The sequence below is a fragment of the Tachypleus tridentatus genome, chromosome 6 (assembly GCF_004210375.1).
Source record: "Tachypleus tridentatus isolate NWPU-2018 chromosome 6, ASM421037v1, whole genome shotgun sequence".
Taxonomy (NCBI): domain Eukaryota; kingdom Metazoa; phylum Arthropoda; class Merostomata; order Xiphosura; family Limulidae; genus Tachypleus; species Tachypleus tridentatus.
Window position 1 is genome coordinate 73,818,246 of NC_134830.1, and position 18,928 is coordinate 73,837,173.

The 18,928-nt window shown below is 29.3% G+C and overlaps 1 protein-coding gene across 1 annotated transcript in view; it reads right to left on the bottom strand.

Moving 5' to 3' along the window:
* Nucleotides 1–431: 431 nt before the first annotated feature.
* Nucleotides 432–18,928, bottom strand: part of LOC143252807 (uncharacterized) — a 77,858-nt gene continuing 59,361 nt past the window's right edge. The window contains exons 12-17 of the mRNA XM_076505527.1: nt 17,686–17,825; nt 17,320–17,473; nt 15,590–15,662; nt 13,367–13,475; nt 8,067–8,183; nt 432–3,000 (exon numbers count right to left, since the gene is read on the bottom strand). Of these exons, the coding sequence (XP_076361642.1) occupies nt 2,152–3,000; nt 8,067–8,183; nt 13,367–13,475; nt 15,590–15,662; nt 17,320–17,473; nt 17,686–17,825 (1,442 nt within the window). The 3' untranslated portion in view covers nt 432–2,151. The remainder of the gene's footprint in view (nt 3,001–8,066; nt 8,184–13,366; nt 13,476–15,589; nt 15,663–17,319; nt 17,474–17,685; nt 17,826–18,928) is intronic.

An 18,928-nucleotide genomic window follows, 5' to 3' on the forward strand; every position in this document is an offset into this window, starting at 1 on the left:
AATTCCACTCATAAACCATGACAAATAAAAGTTTTGTGAAGGTTATTTTGCTTTGTTATAACAAATTAGAAATTCCAATTATTCTTTTGGTAAAATAATTAAAAACTCAAATAAATATGCACTTGTACTTAAACTCTAAATATCTGAAATACCATTTATTATAAATACAATGGCTTCCATTTACACATAAAAAAAAAAGACTGACTATACACAAATAGAAAGATCTCTGATCTCTCCCCCTCACATTTCTAAATTTGTTTGATGAACATTACGTTTTCCAAAAACAATTTTCATAACCTTGTTTACCTAACTTATAACACTTATCAACCTCTGTAGTATAAGTTTATATGCACTTTTAGACCACCTACGTCTGCCCTTCTAATTCTATCTTTATAGTCTATAAATTTGAAAAACAAATATTACAAACAACATTTTGAAAGTTTTTTTATTCAAACTATATTTTACAGAGATACAAAGAAGAAAGTTGTTTTATGATGAAAACATTATGATGTCAATGAAATAAGCCTGTACAAAACATATGAACACACTAGTCTTTTTAACTTATCAAACCTCCTAGCTATGCACTTCTGAAATAACATTAAAGACAGGTAAATTCACTTTGATTTCACATTTTATGAGTGAACATGAAAACACATGAAACAAGATCACTTCTTAGAAAATAAAACTGGCCTTTCAAATTCAGCAATCGTATCTTACATTCCCTTTAATATTTCCTATTTGTGTTCATTGTTTCTTGTAAAATAAATGCGCCATAGAATGACCTGTCCTGTTCATAGAGGACAAACTAAAGATGAAAAAAAAAATGATAAAACTATGAAGTTGTTTTATATAATCACAATTCCAAATAAAAATAAACATAACACAATTACTACTATTCGTGAATTTAAAAAGTCCCAAAATATATTTTTGGACTGAACAATACCATAGCCTACTTTTCTTAACCATGAAATACAAGTTTTAGTCAAAAAAACAACAACAAACCACCTTGGGTTTTTTTTTTTACATCTGTTACTTGATTCTGAGATTTTTACTTTCATAGATTACTTATCTTTCACTGTGATAACCTAGTTGTGTATGCTAACTAGACACACCTATATGTGATAATTCATTCAAACCTCAACATGTATTAATACCAAAAGAGTTAAGCACACATGCCTGTGCACTCAATTAAATCTTTGGGTGATTTTTGTTTTAAATAAAAGGATAAAAAATTAAAGTTTAGATTAGTGAAGTGAAACTGATTCAAATATAATGCAAGAGATATCTGTGAAACACAAACTCAGTTATAACATTTTTTTTAAGGTTACCTAACTGCTCAGCTGTTATTTTGGACAAAACCTGAACATTTCTGTAATTTATATAAAACCACCATTGCTTTAAAATAAGATTGTTTAAGATACTACACAAGTATAAGAATATATTTACAGAACAGGATTTTTAACTGATTTATTAAATTCTTAAATTTAATTATAACTACATGTGCTAACTTTTACTTTTTTTAAACACATAAATTTGCTACAAAGAGAAATACGCTCCTTCATTGTAGAGAAACAGCAGTCTAAAATAATGTTATATAGTGAGTAGATTTACCCACATTCTTTTTGTATTTGTTCCAACAAAATAAACTAGAAAACACAAGTATAAAAAGTGTAATTTGAAGTCAACATCTTTTCAAACATTTTAGTTATTTTTTTAATGCAAGGTATAAAAATTAAAACTTATAATATATAAAGTGTATTTGTTAGTAAAACACACAGTTGCTACTGAACCCGAGCTACAGGAAATCATCAGTAAGATGATTAAAAAAACAAACTATGAAAGAAACCTGTATTTCTAATGGAGGTCTCACCTATGATAATAAACATTACAAATCATGCATCTTCAAATCACACACACAGACATTTAGTTATAGTATGCTTTATATCATGAATTAAATAGTAAAAAGTAGTTGGTTGTGCATTCTGTAGTTACTTGATATTCATGAGAAACCAAAGAAAAGTTCACCTCAACCATCCAAGCTGTCATGTCCCAAATACTATTACACATAGCACTAATAACATAGGGAAAAAAGGAAGAGTTGAACAAGTTATAGGTGGAACTTCACAATGAACTTTTACACTGTTGTTGTTATTAGAAATTGCCCATAGGATGCTCTTGCACAGGGTTGTTCATACCAGGTGTAAACTGTTGTTGAGGATAATTCCATCCCCACTGTGGATACTGATAATCTTGTGTATTTCCAAACCAACCACCCATGTTACCCATTGGTCCTTGAGGCACTTGGGGATACATCATATGCATGCTGTTCATTCCTGGCATAGGGTTTACTCCTGGCATGGGGTTTACTCCTGGCATGGGGTTCATTCCTGGCATGGGGTTCACTCCTGGCATGGGGTTCATTCCTGGCATGGGGTTCATTCCTGGCATGGGGTTCACTCCTGGCATGTTGTTCACTCCTGGCATGTTGTTCATTCCTGGCATGTTGTTCATTCCTGGCATGGGATTCATCCACATGGGATTGTAGTTAGCATCACCAGTCACTGGTCCATACTGCTGCACACCATTTACTGGCATCATACCTTGAGAATTTGGAGGCATGCTTCCCTGAAATCGATTAACTTCTGAATTTTGTTCCAGGTTCCTCTCAGTGCTCACTGGTGGGTCAGAACATTCAAGAGTCTTCTGAGTGTTCACTGGTGGGTCAGAATGTTCAAGGTTCCTATCAGTGTTCACTGGTAAGTCAGAATGTTCAAGGTTCCTCTCATTGCTCACTAGTTTGTCAGAAATGCCACTAGTACTATCTGTTGGACCAGAGATCCCTGTTTTATTACTATCACTAGTTGTAGCACTTGTTTTGCTGTTATCTTCCTCATTTATCATGTCTTTTAAAGCAGTTGCCAAGTTGGTACTACCATCATTGAGACCTAGAATTGATTCTAATCCTTTTCCTCCTTCATTCAACAAGGTTTTTGTAAGAAGCTAAAAGAAATTAAAGTGTTCTTGTACTTATCAATTTTTTGAGTTAATGCTTAGACTGCTAAAACTGTAACTAAAGTTATAAACTCACAATATTAAGTATACACACACTGAATAATAATAATAATAATAAAACGGCCCAAATCATTAGTTGAATCACCTTCAGCTTGATTAAGGATGGAAGTGCAATGAAGCATAAATTACACACAATTTGATACTGTTCTTCAAACAATGCAATGCATAGTTATGTCAAAGAGGATGGCAGCTGAGGGAGCACCTGATGCAATGTTCTAACACATCCCAAAGAAAGCTTTTTGTGTGAAAACAAATCAGAGCTTCAGTTTCAGCTTTACCTAATAACTGTCACTGATAAACAAATGAGTAGATGCTGGGAGTTTCAAAATATAAGTACCCTTACATTGTTCACTCTCACTCAAACTCCATTATTAAACATGTTCATAAAATCTGATATTTTGGCGAGCTCTGGAACTAGCACAAATAAGACTGGAAGTGAAGTAGCAAAGTTGAATAGTTCCTCTGTATTTATCAAAAAAAGTAACATATACATGAAAGATGTTCAAATGAAAGAAGTGACAGATGAACACAGCTGTTACCAATTCTACAAGTGAACAAAGTTCCTATTAACACAGTAGAAAAAAAGATGAAATAGATACACCCCTATTAGTAAGCAACAAATTTAAGCATGAATACAAAACTTCACTATTATTTATGTAAGCTGTGTTATTACTGTATGGGATGTTCACTATTTGACATCAGTCACACAGCAGAAATTATTTTTTTCATAGCAAAGTAAGTGGTGTGAAGACCTTTAGTAAGATAATCATGTCTTAATTTTAAATGTTTTTATATATAGACATTATAATAAAAAACAAAAATAAATATTTATAGAGTAGTAACTCAACAGAACAATTTTTGTCTTTCGAAGATCTCTGAAGAAAACATTTTTTTCACCAAAGAGCTCTTAGCCTTTATGAATGTAGTTTGATTCATAATGATTGGTGGACTGTTTTGGATATTCATACAAAAGCTATCTGTACTAGTAATCCCTAACATTGAACTGATAAAACTAGAGAGAAAGGAATTAGTGAACAGTACTATTTCTCCAGTACTTTAATCAGATAAATAGTGGGACTTCACTCTCACTCTTATAATGAAATAAAAGCCCTAGATCATAAGCATGATTCTGTGATAACAGAATGTAAACCATGGACCCTAAGATTCACACTCCACCATAGTAATGGCCAAGAGATTTCTGGCCCTTGGTTCATAATGAATCAACCACATAGGAGTCTGCCTTTGAAATGAACAAATTCAATGAACAAGAAGCAAAGTACGCAACTTAAGATGAAGAGCAAAAGAGCTGATGCTCAATTCCTAGTGATAAAATAAGTCAAGAAATTTACTAATTTTATCCTTTTACACTGTAACAGATGCAGTCATTGCTAAGTTTTCAAAGTCAGTAATCAAATGTTGAATAGAATACAGAATATATTGCCTTCAATAAAATCTAGAGATGAATCTGAAAGACTTTGTAAAATAACCGAAAGATTATTGGTCCTTAAATTACATATATATAAAGATGGTGACCTTAGTTTCCAGAAAAAAAAATGGAATTTTCAATCCTGTAAACCATAACTAAAAAACAGCTATCTCTGCACATGCACTATTTCTTGTTTCAGTAAGAGAATCTTCAGTGCAAGTGGTTTCATAACAAGCAACATGAAGTTTTATTCATATACTTGTTTTCAATTATATCAATATGATTATAAAAGAAACTGAATGATAATGTCAGCAAGAAAAAAATTATAATGTAGTCATATCCGTTACCTACAAAGTATCACATAATGTGTTAACTAAGATTACTTTATTAACAAATTAAATGGTAACTAAATGATTTCACAATTAATCATTATTTGTTAAATAAAACTTGTGTATTACAAAAATCACATAATATTCTCATACTTTATCTTTACATCTGTGATTTTATTGCATTTATGATAAGAAAAATTTCAATGAATTTTACCATTAAATCAAATGTTATTTAATACTTTTTCATTAAAATATTATTATCAGTAGTTTAAGAAAGATACTGGTTGTCAGTAAGTGTATTTTATGATTATTTTTAAACAAATACATTTTGAAACATTTGTAAATGATTACATTTCTAATGTTAGAAATTAAGTAAGAACTAAGATTAAAGAATATTTTTATAATAATAAACTTGAATGTTCTAAAGAGAAATAATTTAACTATCTCAATTTCCATTGTAAAACAAAAATATATAACCATATTTAATTAATGTCATGTGAAAATTGAATTCAACAAAGATAATATGTTTTTAAAGTTGTCATGACATAATAATGAATAAATAGAATCTTCACACAGGAAAGAATAGTGACGAAATTATCATCAAATTTAAAATCAAATAAAACTGCATTAACAATTACATTAAAAACATGTACATGTAGATAAATTTGTGACTACCAAAATTTTAATTTATTGATTGGTAAGATGTTTGGTTGTACAACTCAATATTAAATTTAAATCAATATTTTCAAAGTATAAGAGATGCTTCTTTTTACTGTAAATTGTTTGAAACCTTTACATGATCATAAGACAACAATTAACTTTTTCTCTAGAATCACCCTCAGATATTATAATGTCAGAATGCAATTATTTATTCTAAGCAGCCTCAGGATTGTGAAAGGTTACGTCTACTTTCAGTTAATCTTGCTGCAAGTTGAACTATGTCTAACTATTGGCCCTGCATAACAAAGCTACAAATCACCTGCTGAGCATATAGCTAAACGTTACAATAAACAAAGTATGAAATTACATAACACATGTGCTGCTGACATGCATACTTTGTTCAGAAAGAGTTTAACATTTTTTTCACTTGTTTTTTATTCAAATTAATGTGTTCCTCATTTGTACATTTTAGTTATATTTACAACAATAAATAAAAAATATACATAATAAAAACTTAGTACTTATGATTGGCCTCTCTTTTCCACAATCTTAGCTACTGATGAAATTCAGCCCTGCATTTTTTTAACAATGTTAGCAGCACATTAAATAATTATTTATTTCAAATATTTAGTTAAAACCACAAAATATTTTATATGTGAAAAAAAAAAGCACAATGAATTAAAACTATTACAATTTAACCAGCTTTCTAACTAAAATGTAGGTTTATTAAAATTATTCTTTTATTTGGCCAAAATTACCACAGTAATAGAAAGAAAGAAAACCTGAAATGAATAATTCATAAAGAAAAATAATCACAGGATACATAGACAAGAACTAAGTTTATTTATTTCCATTTGAATTTAGGGACACTAGATATATCTGAAACCACAAATTCACAATGAATGTCAAACCACTAACAATGACACAAATATGCTTTGCAGTGTTAAAAAAGAATGGAAATACCATCTCCAAACATGTTTCAAATTCTCAGGACAGCATTTTAAACACATTCCATAAAATATTTTGAAGAGCCAATGGTCACAGACTTTTTGGCCAACCTGTATATCATCATTCATTAACATCTTCAGCATTGGTTATCTTGTGACTGATTCAGACTTGTTGCTAATGTTATTAACAATTCAGCTCTGAAGATATTGTTTATTTATCCAGTCATATTATTTACAATAACATTATGAAATAAATGAAGTATAAACTGGTATGTATTTAGAACTAGCAATTTTAAGTACACAAAAGAAAAATTTATCAAATTTTCAAATCCTCTTCCTTTCCTAAGTACTATATTATTGCAAGAAACACAATAATTGTGATACATGACAACAGTATAGAAGAAACAATTTTCATTACTACCATTACTATCCCACTATCTCAATTTAACTGACATTTGGAGATTATAGTTGTGATCTATACAAATATTAAAAGTCGACAATGTTCTTCAAACCAGTCCTAAACCATATGAACTTTACAGATGGAAGCATCCTCATAAAGATATAAAGCCATCACTATATAGATAGTAATGCAGCATAAGAGAGTGTATCTAATTACTTAAAATTCCTAACCACAACTTGGATATCACACTAACAAGCCATTGAGATCACAGGTCCTTAGCTATGTCAGCTTACACACATCCCATATCATTATTCTACTCATTGCAGAATTTTTCCATATGTCTGAAACAGGATATAATGTGTTCTATTGGACCTCATAACTTTCTTTCATCTGTCATGCATTATATTTAATGAAATGCTTGTATCCTACCAACAGATGAATGAGTGATAAAAGAACTCTTGCATGCCCAAAGCTAGCTCCTCATACATGTTCTATATAACCAGTCCCTTTCAATGGCAGTTTGTTTTCTGACAGGGTTCTTCACAGTAATCACTTTCCTAAGCAGCTTCTATTTAAGGTAAACCTTGGAGACTATTTTGCTTGATATTCTTGTCAGTTTCAGCCTGACTCAAAGGACAACTTCCATTTAATGGGTACCTATTATCACATCCTTTTGTAATGTCACTCAGGACATTCTGCTTGTCTATGCTATTGAGCTAATGAAGTCAACCTATGCAAAACATGCAAGCTTCACTTTCATGGGGATGAAATGTTCAAAACTGCAATGACAAACTCTCAATAACTTTTGTATCAATGTGTTTACATAGCATTGTCTTACTTTTGCATAATATAATAAATGAGAAAACTAATACAACGATTAAAATATTTTCTAATAAAAACAGAAATTAACGAAAAAGCATCTCATTAATTTTTGAGTATCAAAACTATCTCTGAAATATGACCTAAAATAAGTTTTATGATTAATAACTTTAGCTTTAATGCATATGAATAATAAGTGTACCAATATCATTATCTGGTTAGGTTAACACATGAATAAAAACATTTTTAGCATTCTGATTATAATGAATGACATAATCAGAATATATCCATCAGAACAAGTACTTCTCTCTACTCTTTAGCCTTCTGTAATGAAAAAAACTGTAGTAAAGTTGCTGTATATTTTAAGACCACTAATTCAAGTTTATTGTAGTGAGAAATATACTTAAGATTACCTCTCTAACAGCTGCTGGCAGGCTTCTGAGTTTATATTGTAGAAGCATCTGAGTAAGAGAATTGATTACTTTCATCACAACTGCAGCATCTTCTTCTGTCTTAATAACACAGTTTGACTGTTAAAAGAAAACAAATAAAAAATTGCATAACTACTGAACACAAAGCATGTGTATAATAAGAACACATAGGGCTATAAAGTTCCACATTTGTGTCAATTTCTTTCATCTATTGATTATTACTATTATTACACTTTTATAATGTTCTTACTTACAAGTTAATACATAAACTAAGAACGGTAGATAATTTAACATTTTATTAATTAATTCCACAAAAAGTAATTATTCATTACTACTATTATTACCCTTTTATAAATATTCTTAGTTACAAGTCAGCACAAAAACTAACACAAACTAAAAATGGTAGATAATTTAACATTTTATTAATTAATCCCACAAAATGTACTTATGAATAACAAATAACTTCATATAATTTGCATAGCCATCATCCAACCACACTATACTGAACTTACTGTGGGACAAGTTAGATGTTATTATTCTTTATAAATCAAAGTGGAAATAAAATATTAAAACTTTCGGCGCCTGTCGTGTGAAAGTGGGTTTTCTCGGGGCGCTCCCGTTTCCCCCCACATCAAAGTCTTCGGGCATTGGATTTCTAGATCCCAGCCTAGGCAACCTTTTTGCCAGACCCAGAATCGGGCCATTTGATTTGATCTGAATTTGAATGAATTACATTCATGTTCACATCTGCCCAACTTTTTCCTTTCGGGACAGGTCCCGGCCTTTCTTTCCACTGCTGCCTTTGCCTCCACCCAAAAGAACATTTAGTGAGACATTCTTCACCCAAAAAGTCAAGAAGAATAACGATAATTAATTTATTAAAATAATAATAAAAAAAAAACACCACTTAATCTTAATAACAATCCACAAAAGGGGACGAAGAGGAACTACAAAGTTCCTGAACACCCCAGTTGGAGAGAGAACTCTTCTGATTTCTCTCTCTCTAAACTGAACCCCTGCCACGTTAGTTTAGTTAGTAAATATTAAAATCAGTTGTGTTTCAGGTGATATACATTATATTTCTTACAATCTCTTTTTATATGTCAAACAATTAGACTTGGAATCTAAAAGTAAACTTAATGCTTACAGTAACACTTTTCTTGAATAATCAAAAAATGACATGTTTATAGAATTGATTTTTATTACTGATGTATCTTATGAAGCAAAATACTGAAATCACTTTTACACAGAAATGATATGCAATTCAAAACCTATATAACTATACGAGCTTGCCAATGTTCTAATTCAACATTACTAACAGCTGACAGTATGGAGATGATAAAACCTGTATTTTAAATACCAAATTCAGCATCTATAACAGGAACATGCTGATCAAAAGCTATCACTTTTGATCAAATATTGGAATGAATACCAAATAACTTTTATAGTTCTTGATGAAAGAATAAATTTAAGGAGTAAGAGTTTTTCTTAAATTTTAGAACAATTCCTTGCTTTTATTTTGTAAGATGTATTTTGGATAGACACATAAGTAGGCATATTGAGGAAAGGCACTGTACATTAGCATTTAAAGTTAAAAATTCATAGTAATACTAACTACAATGTTTTGCTGTATTGCAAAAGAAAATACTATTTTTAGCATTGCTCTCAAGATTTATGTAATTGTCAAGATTTTGAACATCATATTAAAGGTGAGTCCTATGAATATTTTTATAATTGTTATGTGGTGCATTTTTGCAACTGCTAATATAAAAAATTTCTTGAAACAAATTATCCCTTGATACATGTAAAATATAACAAAACTACACAGTTTTAAAAATATTTAAAACTAGAGTGAGTTCATACTCAAACTGGCCATCTGTAATAAATATAACACAATTATGCATAATGAAACATACAAAATCTACTTTTATGAGACAAAAACCTTTGTATGAAGTATTAAAAATGTAAACACAGCTGCACATATTCAAATATATCATGAAAATGATAAAATAACTTCACAATGTGCATGTGAATATGTGGCCCATGAAAAAAAAGAATATTAAAAACTTAAAAGGAGAAATAGAAATATATTATTGGCTCTTTGGTTCACTATCAAATTAATGATTGACAGCCAAAATAAGATAGACATGAGAACATTCTTATTAAAAATAACACATGTTGGAAAGATAAAATCAGGCATTTTTAACCTTGAATTAAAAAAAAAACATCTAAGGCTCAAAAGTCATGAATAAAAATAATTTACCTGAAAATACAGCACCTGATAAGTCATCAATGTTGTACTGTTTTTAAAACAGAATATGAATTAGAAACACCAATGACAACCTGAGTATTACCGAACTTCTGAAGTTAGTGATTTAAAGACAGACTAATTTTTCTGACTACAATTTATAAAAACTAAAAGGAAAACTGAAAATGTGCAGACATAAGAAATATTTTTTTTTCCCATGCTGCAGTAAAATATCTTGCAAAATCTAATAATTATTTGAGAGCAAATAAAAAATTAATTTGAAGTAAGAGCAAAATAAAAAAACAATGTTTAACACATTCTTTGATCAATATACTGTTATGCATTCTAAAATAAGTTAGAGTAAAAATTTAGAATGTGGTAATTACTTTATTTATTGATATTCTTTCTCTGTGAGCTTTGATGAACAAAGTTTCTCACTGTCAATTTACATATAGCTGTTAGAGCAGTTTCTAGTAAGTTCATATCAGTTCTGTTGTGAAATACCTGTGATTTTTCAGAGATACAAACAGCTGAGTGGAATCTGTACAAAAATATTTTACATTTATAATGTTGATTGTGTAAGAGGCAAAAGTTACACAGTGATGTATTGCTACACACAAGTGATAACATACGAGAAATTTTTAAAGATCACACTATGCAGAAATATACACAACTGTTCTTGCAGAATTAACTGCAATGCCAGTTATGAGAAACAATTGCTCAAAACTACTTAATTAGCTCATAACACAACTAGAATAAAGGTTTACAAAAAAGAATTTCTTTGCTTTGGCATGTGTAAATAGTAAGACTATTATATGATAATGGATTTCAAATAAGGCCTCTGGAGGTTCAGTAGTAAGTACAGGAACTTACAATGCTAAAATCTCTGGTTTGTGTTCCTGCTGTGGGCAGAGCATAGTTTGCTCATTGCATGGCTTTGTAATAAATCAAACAAATTATAAGTTAATTGCATATCAGCTGCTTCTTATACCTTTTAGTGATGTGATTTATTATTTTATTTGGTAACTAATACATTAAATTCAAAACAAGAACAAGTTTATAATTTTGTAAATTTTAAAAAATTTGTAGTAAAATATCTATAATCAAAACAAAAACTTTTAAAGGTTCAAGCAAACTTTTTATTAAATTATTTCTTATGTTAAGTAATTTGTCTCATCTCTTTAGGGCATTTATTTAAAGATGTAACATTATTGTTAACTATTTAATCAACTATGTATGAGATTCTGTAACAGCAAATTAAGATACAAAATTAAATAATGTCAATTAGAATCAAATGAAGTTGAGAGTTTGATTTTGAAATATGTATATGTGAATAATGCTACTAAGACTTACAGAAAAGGCAATAAAGTAAAAGGTTTTATGTTTGAAATTAGACACAAAGCAACACAATGGACTATCTGTGCTCTGCCAACGAGTGAGAGTTGTTGTGCCCAAGACACAACAGATGCAATATTTGACAAGTAGTTCTTACCATACACACCCAAAAAAATATCTACTAACCTACAAATTGTTTAATGATGATACAGCCTATAACCATATAAGCTTCAATCATTATAAGTTTTGTTGCATGGGTATCACACAAAAGCTAGTCATGTTCAACTTGGATCATGTGAGAATTTTTCATCAATGACGATATAAAGCAATACATTAAAAAGAAAAGTTACTTAGGAATACCTTAGTTCAGCATATTTTTTAATGTGGATATCATATTCGTGTGGATAATCAAAAGCAGAAGTTTTGCAACTAAGAGCATAAAGAGAAAGGCCCACGCTGAAGCCACTGCATTGAAATATACGAGGTATGGAATAAATGATTTTGGGAGGACACTGAGGCCACATCAAAGGATACCAATAAGCTTGCTTTGAAATCATAGTTAGTCTACAAGATGACTTTCAAAGCAAGGAGCAACAGTGTGCATGATTCTGTTAAAACATTACAAGTCACTAGATATATAACTTGATAAGAAACCTAAAATTAAGCAACTGTTAGTATCACTAAGTTTTCTTCAATACATACAATCAGGTTATAATAACAAGCTTAAGCTAATCTGAATACCAATGCCTAAACAGAAAAGAAAACACTTTACAAATGTACTCGTAAACACTTTTATATAAAACTGTAACAGATTTTAAACTAGTATCACATCAACTATCAGAACTTCAAGTTAATTTTCTATACAGTTTAATAACTTTTTCAAATGTGAAATCGTTCTAAAGTTTCATTACAAAAATCTATCAGGTATTTTTGAAATGTATTTATGTAAATATAAAAATCATATCAAATATTTGATATTAAAAGATTCCAAACTGTAATGCATCAAAATGTACGTTATATTACCTATGTGGATTTTTTTTTAAATAAGTAAAATGTGTGAAAATAATTATATTTATTAAAATACCTACAAAACAAAAATCTCTGACACAATGACAGAATTTCTAGATGTACTTTATTTTTGATCCATTAAAATAAAAGCAATAGTACAGAGAAGCTTGATATAATGTAAGATATTGAAGAAAAAAACATATTTGTTTGATTCAGTAACAGTTTGCATCATCAGTTACACTAAAGTATCAAACATAGAAAATGAATCAATAAATTCTGGGTCTTCTTTACACACATACACATTATTTACAAAAACAGCTGAAACTTCATATTGTTTCATCTATTATTCTCATTTATTATTTTAGCCCATCCACTGATAGTATGTATGCACGATCACATTTTCATTGTAGCATCACACATTTATTAATGTGTATCTGATCAACATGTACATGTCAGTTTATTTTTACAAAGTTCTTTTTATTCCCAGTGAACTTATAATATAAAATAATAGCAGATATAATGTTTTTCTTTCTAAATGGAAAACTCTTCAGTTTGCACTACTGTGTTTTAACTCTAGAATCAAATTGAATTTAAAACATTGAATATGTAACTTTAAAATTATGCCATCAAAGAGCCTTCACAATTAGTATACATGTGTGTGAACACGTCTAATAATAATAGAATAACTCACCAACTGTTCCAAGACAACAATTTCAAATCCTGAATCTGATTTTTCTAACTGGGGTTGAGAAAGACCAGGTCTATTAAGCTCTGTTCCTACTGGTTTATCTTCCATTTGCCTATATTTAAAATTCACATTTACAAAATAATGAATACTAATGCTTGAAATTTATATTTATTTATGTTTTATCTTTCAATACCCATTAGTTTTTTAATAGGCTAATAAGTTTCTTAGACATACTTTCTGTGTAATATGTATAAGCTGCTTTCAGAAGATCTATTATAATAATACTCGGTGTTTGACCTAAAAATGTGTGCACACTTTACTATCTAAACTACTATTTCAACAGATGTAAACAAAACAAGGTGTAAACATACTTAAGTAAACATTTCATACAACAACTGATTAAAAGCTTATCTAGAAAAGTCTAATGTTAGGTCCTAGAATAACATTATAAAATGCTAGAATTACCAGATATGATGTTCCTTTCCTAAAACACAACCTTCACCTGAAGCACAAATTTGTTGAAAATATTGTTAGAAGGGAAAGGCTGAGTAGTTTCATCTAGCAAACGTTTTGCATCACAAATCAGATACACAACTTATAATTTGTATACATGCTGTGCATGTCTTGTCTGTTACTATACAGATAAAAAGCAAATTATATATGAAATTTTGTAAACTATTAACAAAATGTATGACTGTGTAAAAATATGCATGTCTGAAAGTTTATTTAGTTTTGTTCCTGCTATTTACAATCTGGCAATCAAGTATTAAAGCTGAAACGAAAATAGAGACATTTAATAATCATATTTTAAAAGAACTTTTTTTAAAACCAAAATTGTTAAATCCAAATATTATTCAGCAAAACTTAAATTTACATATCATATTTTATTTCAACTCTTCTTGTAAATGATCTATGATTTCTAGACTTTTTGTTGCAGTTAAGTAGAATTGCTTATGATTAACTTTCTTTGGTCTAAGAACTGATGAGTTACTATGCAATTTTTTTACCTTTTTCAAATAAATCTTTATTTAATTTTATATTTCCTCATTGAAAAATCCCAAATTAATTAATGCTAAGCACTTTTAAATCATCTAGGTCAACTTTACACTTGTATTTGTAAAAAGAGGTTTTAGAACATTTGTTTTTCCTTGTGATCAGATTTTAAGTATTGGTTAAAATGATAAACACATCTGAACAAATTTGGTTTTATGAGGACTTCTAACTTCCTAACATGTCATAGAAAATAGTTTGTGTGTTATTAAAACACAAAGCTACACAATGGGCTATCTGTGCTGTACCCTCCCTCTCTCCAATGAGTGGAATGCAATTCTTAACATCATCAAACTTCAGGTTCATAAGTGCAGGGGCTTGATTTTTTTTAATTTGGAGTTGGGGGGAGGTTGCAAGCACGTTTTGCCCAAAAAGATAAAACTGACCTTAAAAACATGTTCAACAAGAATTCAAGTATCTTGAAAAAAATTGGTGTCAATGACTTCTATTCAGAACCAAACAGCACTAAAAGGTTAAAAAAGGTGAAAGTGAAAATGTCATGTGTGGGTAATGCATTTTCTCAAAATGCATAATCAATTTGAAAATATAAAAACTACAGAAATGTATGGAACTTTTGTCCAAATATTTTGGTAGATTTTTGTCCAAGAAACTATTGAGGCTACAACTGGAGGGCAATTGCCCTCCAAATACTTACCAAAGAGCCACTCTGGGAGCTTAGAGAATGGAAAGATGTGCAGTTTTCATCCAAGCTTATGGAAGCAGCTTTACCTTCCAATAATTTCAAAGAAGTTGCTTCTTTTTGCTTTGTATTTTCATACTACTAGTTATTATTATTTTATGACTACATTAGCAATTTTACCCCAAAAATCTAAGCTTCAAAACAATTGGAAGAGAATCAGACATTTAATTATTTCACTGCCCTAAAATACCTATTTCAAGTACTTACAAGTCAGAGATCAATAAATCTGTATAAAAATTGGCATAGCATTTTTTGAAAAAAAAGTTTCAGTTAACTTAAAAGAATTATAGGTATGAAAAGAATTAATTAATGCTCTGTTGGAATTTTTGCTACATTTAATTATTTTCCTCCAATTTTAAATTTCTTTAAAGTCAAAATGAAGAATTGTTTCACATCAAACAATTACATCTATCAAAGTATTGAATCAATTACTCTATAAAATACATCCATGATCAAAACTTTGTTGAACTATTTACCTGCCATCAAATCTTTTATTTGCAGAGAATTTTTCTTCATCTATATGACGTTTCTTTGTCACCTGTTGTAAACCTATAGTAGTACCTCAATTGTATTTTACAAAATTCTTACGTATATACATAAACATGGCAGTTATGTTAGTTTTTAACAGTATCATTTTACTTTGGATGAAATAACAACAATAAAAAGGTCACATAACTAAACCAAAAACTTTTACACACAAATAAGAGATGAAACTAGATTACAAAAATATAGAAAAGTTAAATGTACCTTAACTTCTCCTTAGTTCTAATTTCACACTACACGTAAGACTTACAAAAACAGATAAAATATATGTTAGACATTATATTGCCATAGGTATATGATGCATTTTCACAAATATCTTTCTTCCTAGAATACAGCTTATCTTTACCACAGTGTAGTTAATCGTTATTTTGTCTGTTAGCTGTGGTGATTTTTGATGTTGGCCTTAATATTGGAATTAGTATACAAACATGTATAGAAACAATTTGGTATTTTAAATTTTAAAACATTTTTTTTTCAGTGGTTATTTTCCTTAATAGTAAGTAAGCCAAAGCATAGTAACAGTTGAATGGTTAAGTTTTAAAAAATGCCCATTAACCTTGTTGCGACAGGTCATGGATCAAAAGCCATGTCATTACATTTGTTGACTTCCATTCAAAATTTTATTGAACTACTATTTTATGAATTTATCTCAATATGTAGATTAAAATTCAAATTGTATTATTTTACATTACTTATTTGAAATGCAAATAGTAAATGAACACTCATATATTGATTTTTTAAAGCATGTGGTATGTTGAACACAGCACTGCTTCAAATTAGATGTTCATGATGTCAATATAATAAGTCTATAGTTTCATACAAATCAGAAACTCAAATTAACAGTATCAATAAGTAAGCTATAATATAAAATAAGAACCTCATATATTTTCATTTTGCTAAGATAAGGCTTAAGTACTGAATCAAACACAGTTGCCCCACTCACTTCTTTACACTTTTGGAAACGGTCCCTTGTATACATTTACTTCAATATATGACAAGTTAAAAAACATTCAACAGCTTATAATGTCCACTTAGTAATTTTCTGAGCTATTTTAAAGTTTAAGAAGGCCACCTCATTCTTTAGAACCAAGATTTTAAGCAGGTAGGTTGTGTTTTTAATCTGCTCAAATTGTTATATTTTTTTAGACCCATATACAGCTTAGGTACTAAGCTTGGTAAATTATAGTGAAATTCTATTTTATTGATATAGTAATTTATAATGTTTTGATTATTCAACTGTGTGTGTGTGTGTGAGAGAGTGTGTATGTAAAACCTCAAGGGCAAAAATTTTAAAAGGCTTAGCAACCTAAGTCAAGTAGCAATGAAGTACAAAATTACATATAGAAGATACAACTGTTTGCTTTACTTCTTGGCATATTGTTTTATATTTTAAGAAAAACAAGTTTAATAAGATATTTCTAAATAGTAATAATGATATACAACATATAATAATGAAATGTGATTATACAATACAAAACACTAGATAACTCACACACTACAAAAATTCTCAATCAAGACATTTTATCATAAGAACTAATATTGTATAATATATGTAAAGTGCTCAAAATAAACAAAAATATTTTAAAAGGAGATTAAATCAAGAAATATCTTTAACATAAACAATGGCTTTATATTAGTGTGTAAAGTAAAACACTAATCATACTTATATCAGAAGGGCATTTCAGAAGAACTCTGATAGACCCTCTTCCGTAGGTTGTTTCTAGATGCTCAGCATGTTCTGTTGCAATAATATTCATTTCAGATTTACGCAGTTTCCGTTGAATGATGTCCGTATGAACATTTGGATCATAATGTTTCTACAAATTAACAAAAAGTACATTTACTAGATTTATTCTATAGATCTGATTTTAAAGGAAACAAAATTTCAGATAAGTCTTACAAATCTACATTAGATTACAAACAAAAATATATATTTAAAATTATAAAAAAGTAGGTTCATGCAAAAAAATTTAACTATAAAACCTTGTTTACATTATTTATTTCTCTTTTAGCAACTGTTGAAACTTACTAATATCTGTAAGCGATGCTTCATCCCTACAATATGATTTATAATGCTGCTCTCTGTGCATCGGCAATCACAGATGGAACATTCAAAAATAACTTCATCACTGGAATCTTCTCCACGATACTCAATAACAAAATTCAAGCCTTTTCATAAACAGAAATGCAAAAATAAATTACAAGTATTTGTTTTATAAAAGTACTTTACATAAATAAAACAAGCAATTACCAGTTGTTTTGAGGTGGGAATCCTGTTTTTCAGATGGGAATTGCTAGTCATCAGTTGGGAAACAGTTAGTTTAGATACTTATATGAAAGGATCAATACACAATACTGCTTAATGGCTTACTGAAACTTAACACTACATTCAGGAAACAATAATATACATATATGTATAGTTTATACATTTTTGTCTTGAGGTGAAATAACGTAGCTCTACTTCATTTTTCCAAACAAAATATTAGACATATTTCATAAAAGAATATTCAAATTGTTTAATGTTTCAATCCATATTTTTAGTAATAGTTTGACAATTCAATATAATGAAGAAACAGGGTGGACTTTTTCATTATGGAACAGTAACCTTCTAATGAGGATATGTTAGTTCATTCTAAATTCTTACTCTCTCATTCTGACATGAAGTTAGATTTTTAAATGTGTTGCTTTGTAAATTTATCCTTGTTAATTATGAACAGAAATATCAAAGAATACTAAAGACCTGCTAAAATACATTTCAGATTATTAAACTGACACATAGAGCTTCAGAGTAAGGACCTCTGACATTTAGTCCTTCAATGATGTCAGACTTATAACTCTTATTGTTAATATAGGTTAAAAGTCAAAAGAAACTTAACCCTAAGATATCACACAAATGCATACTTATGTTCAGTATGTAGATAAATGTGTGGAGATAATGCCAGTAAAAGAAATATTTATGTGAAAACTTGCTCAGATTTTTAGAGATCAAAAGGTCTACTTGGCTCTTTAAAAATATGAGAATAACTATGAGATATTTACTGAAAATATGTGGCCTAAGTACTATAAAGCTCAAATTCTTCTACTGAAGTGTAAGTATATATAACAAGCAAAAGTATCCCCTCCCACAGTAACAGGAAGATTTAAGAATTTAAGTCAATCTAACAAATACACTTCTCTGCAGTGATGGGAAAGGTTTAAATCTAAATATAAATTTTAAATATATCAAGTTAAATTATTTCATGGACTTTAAAAATGTTTACTATGTTGCACTT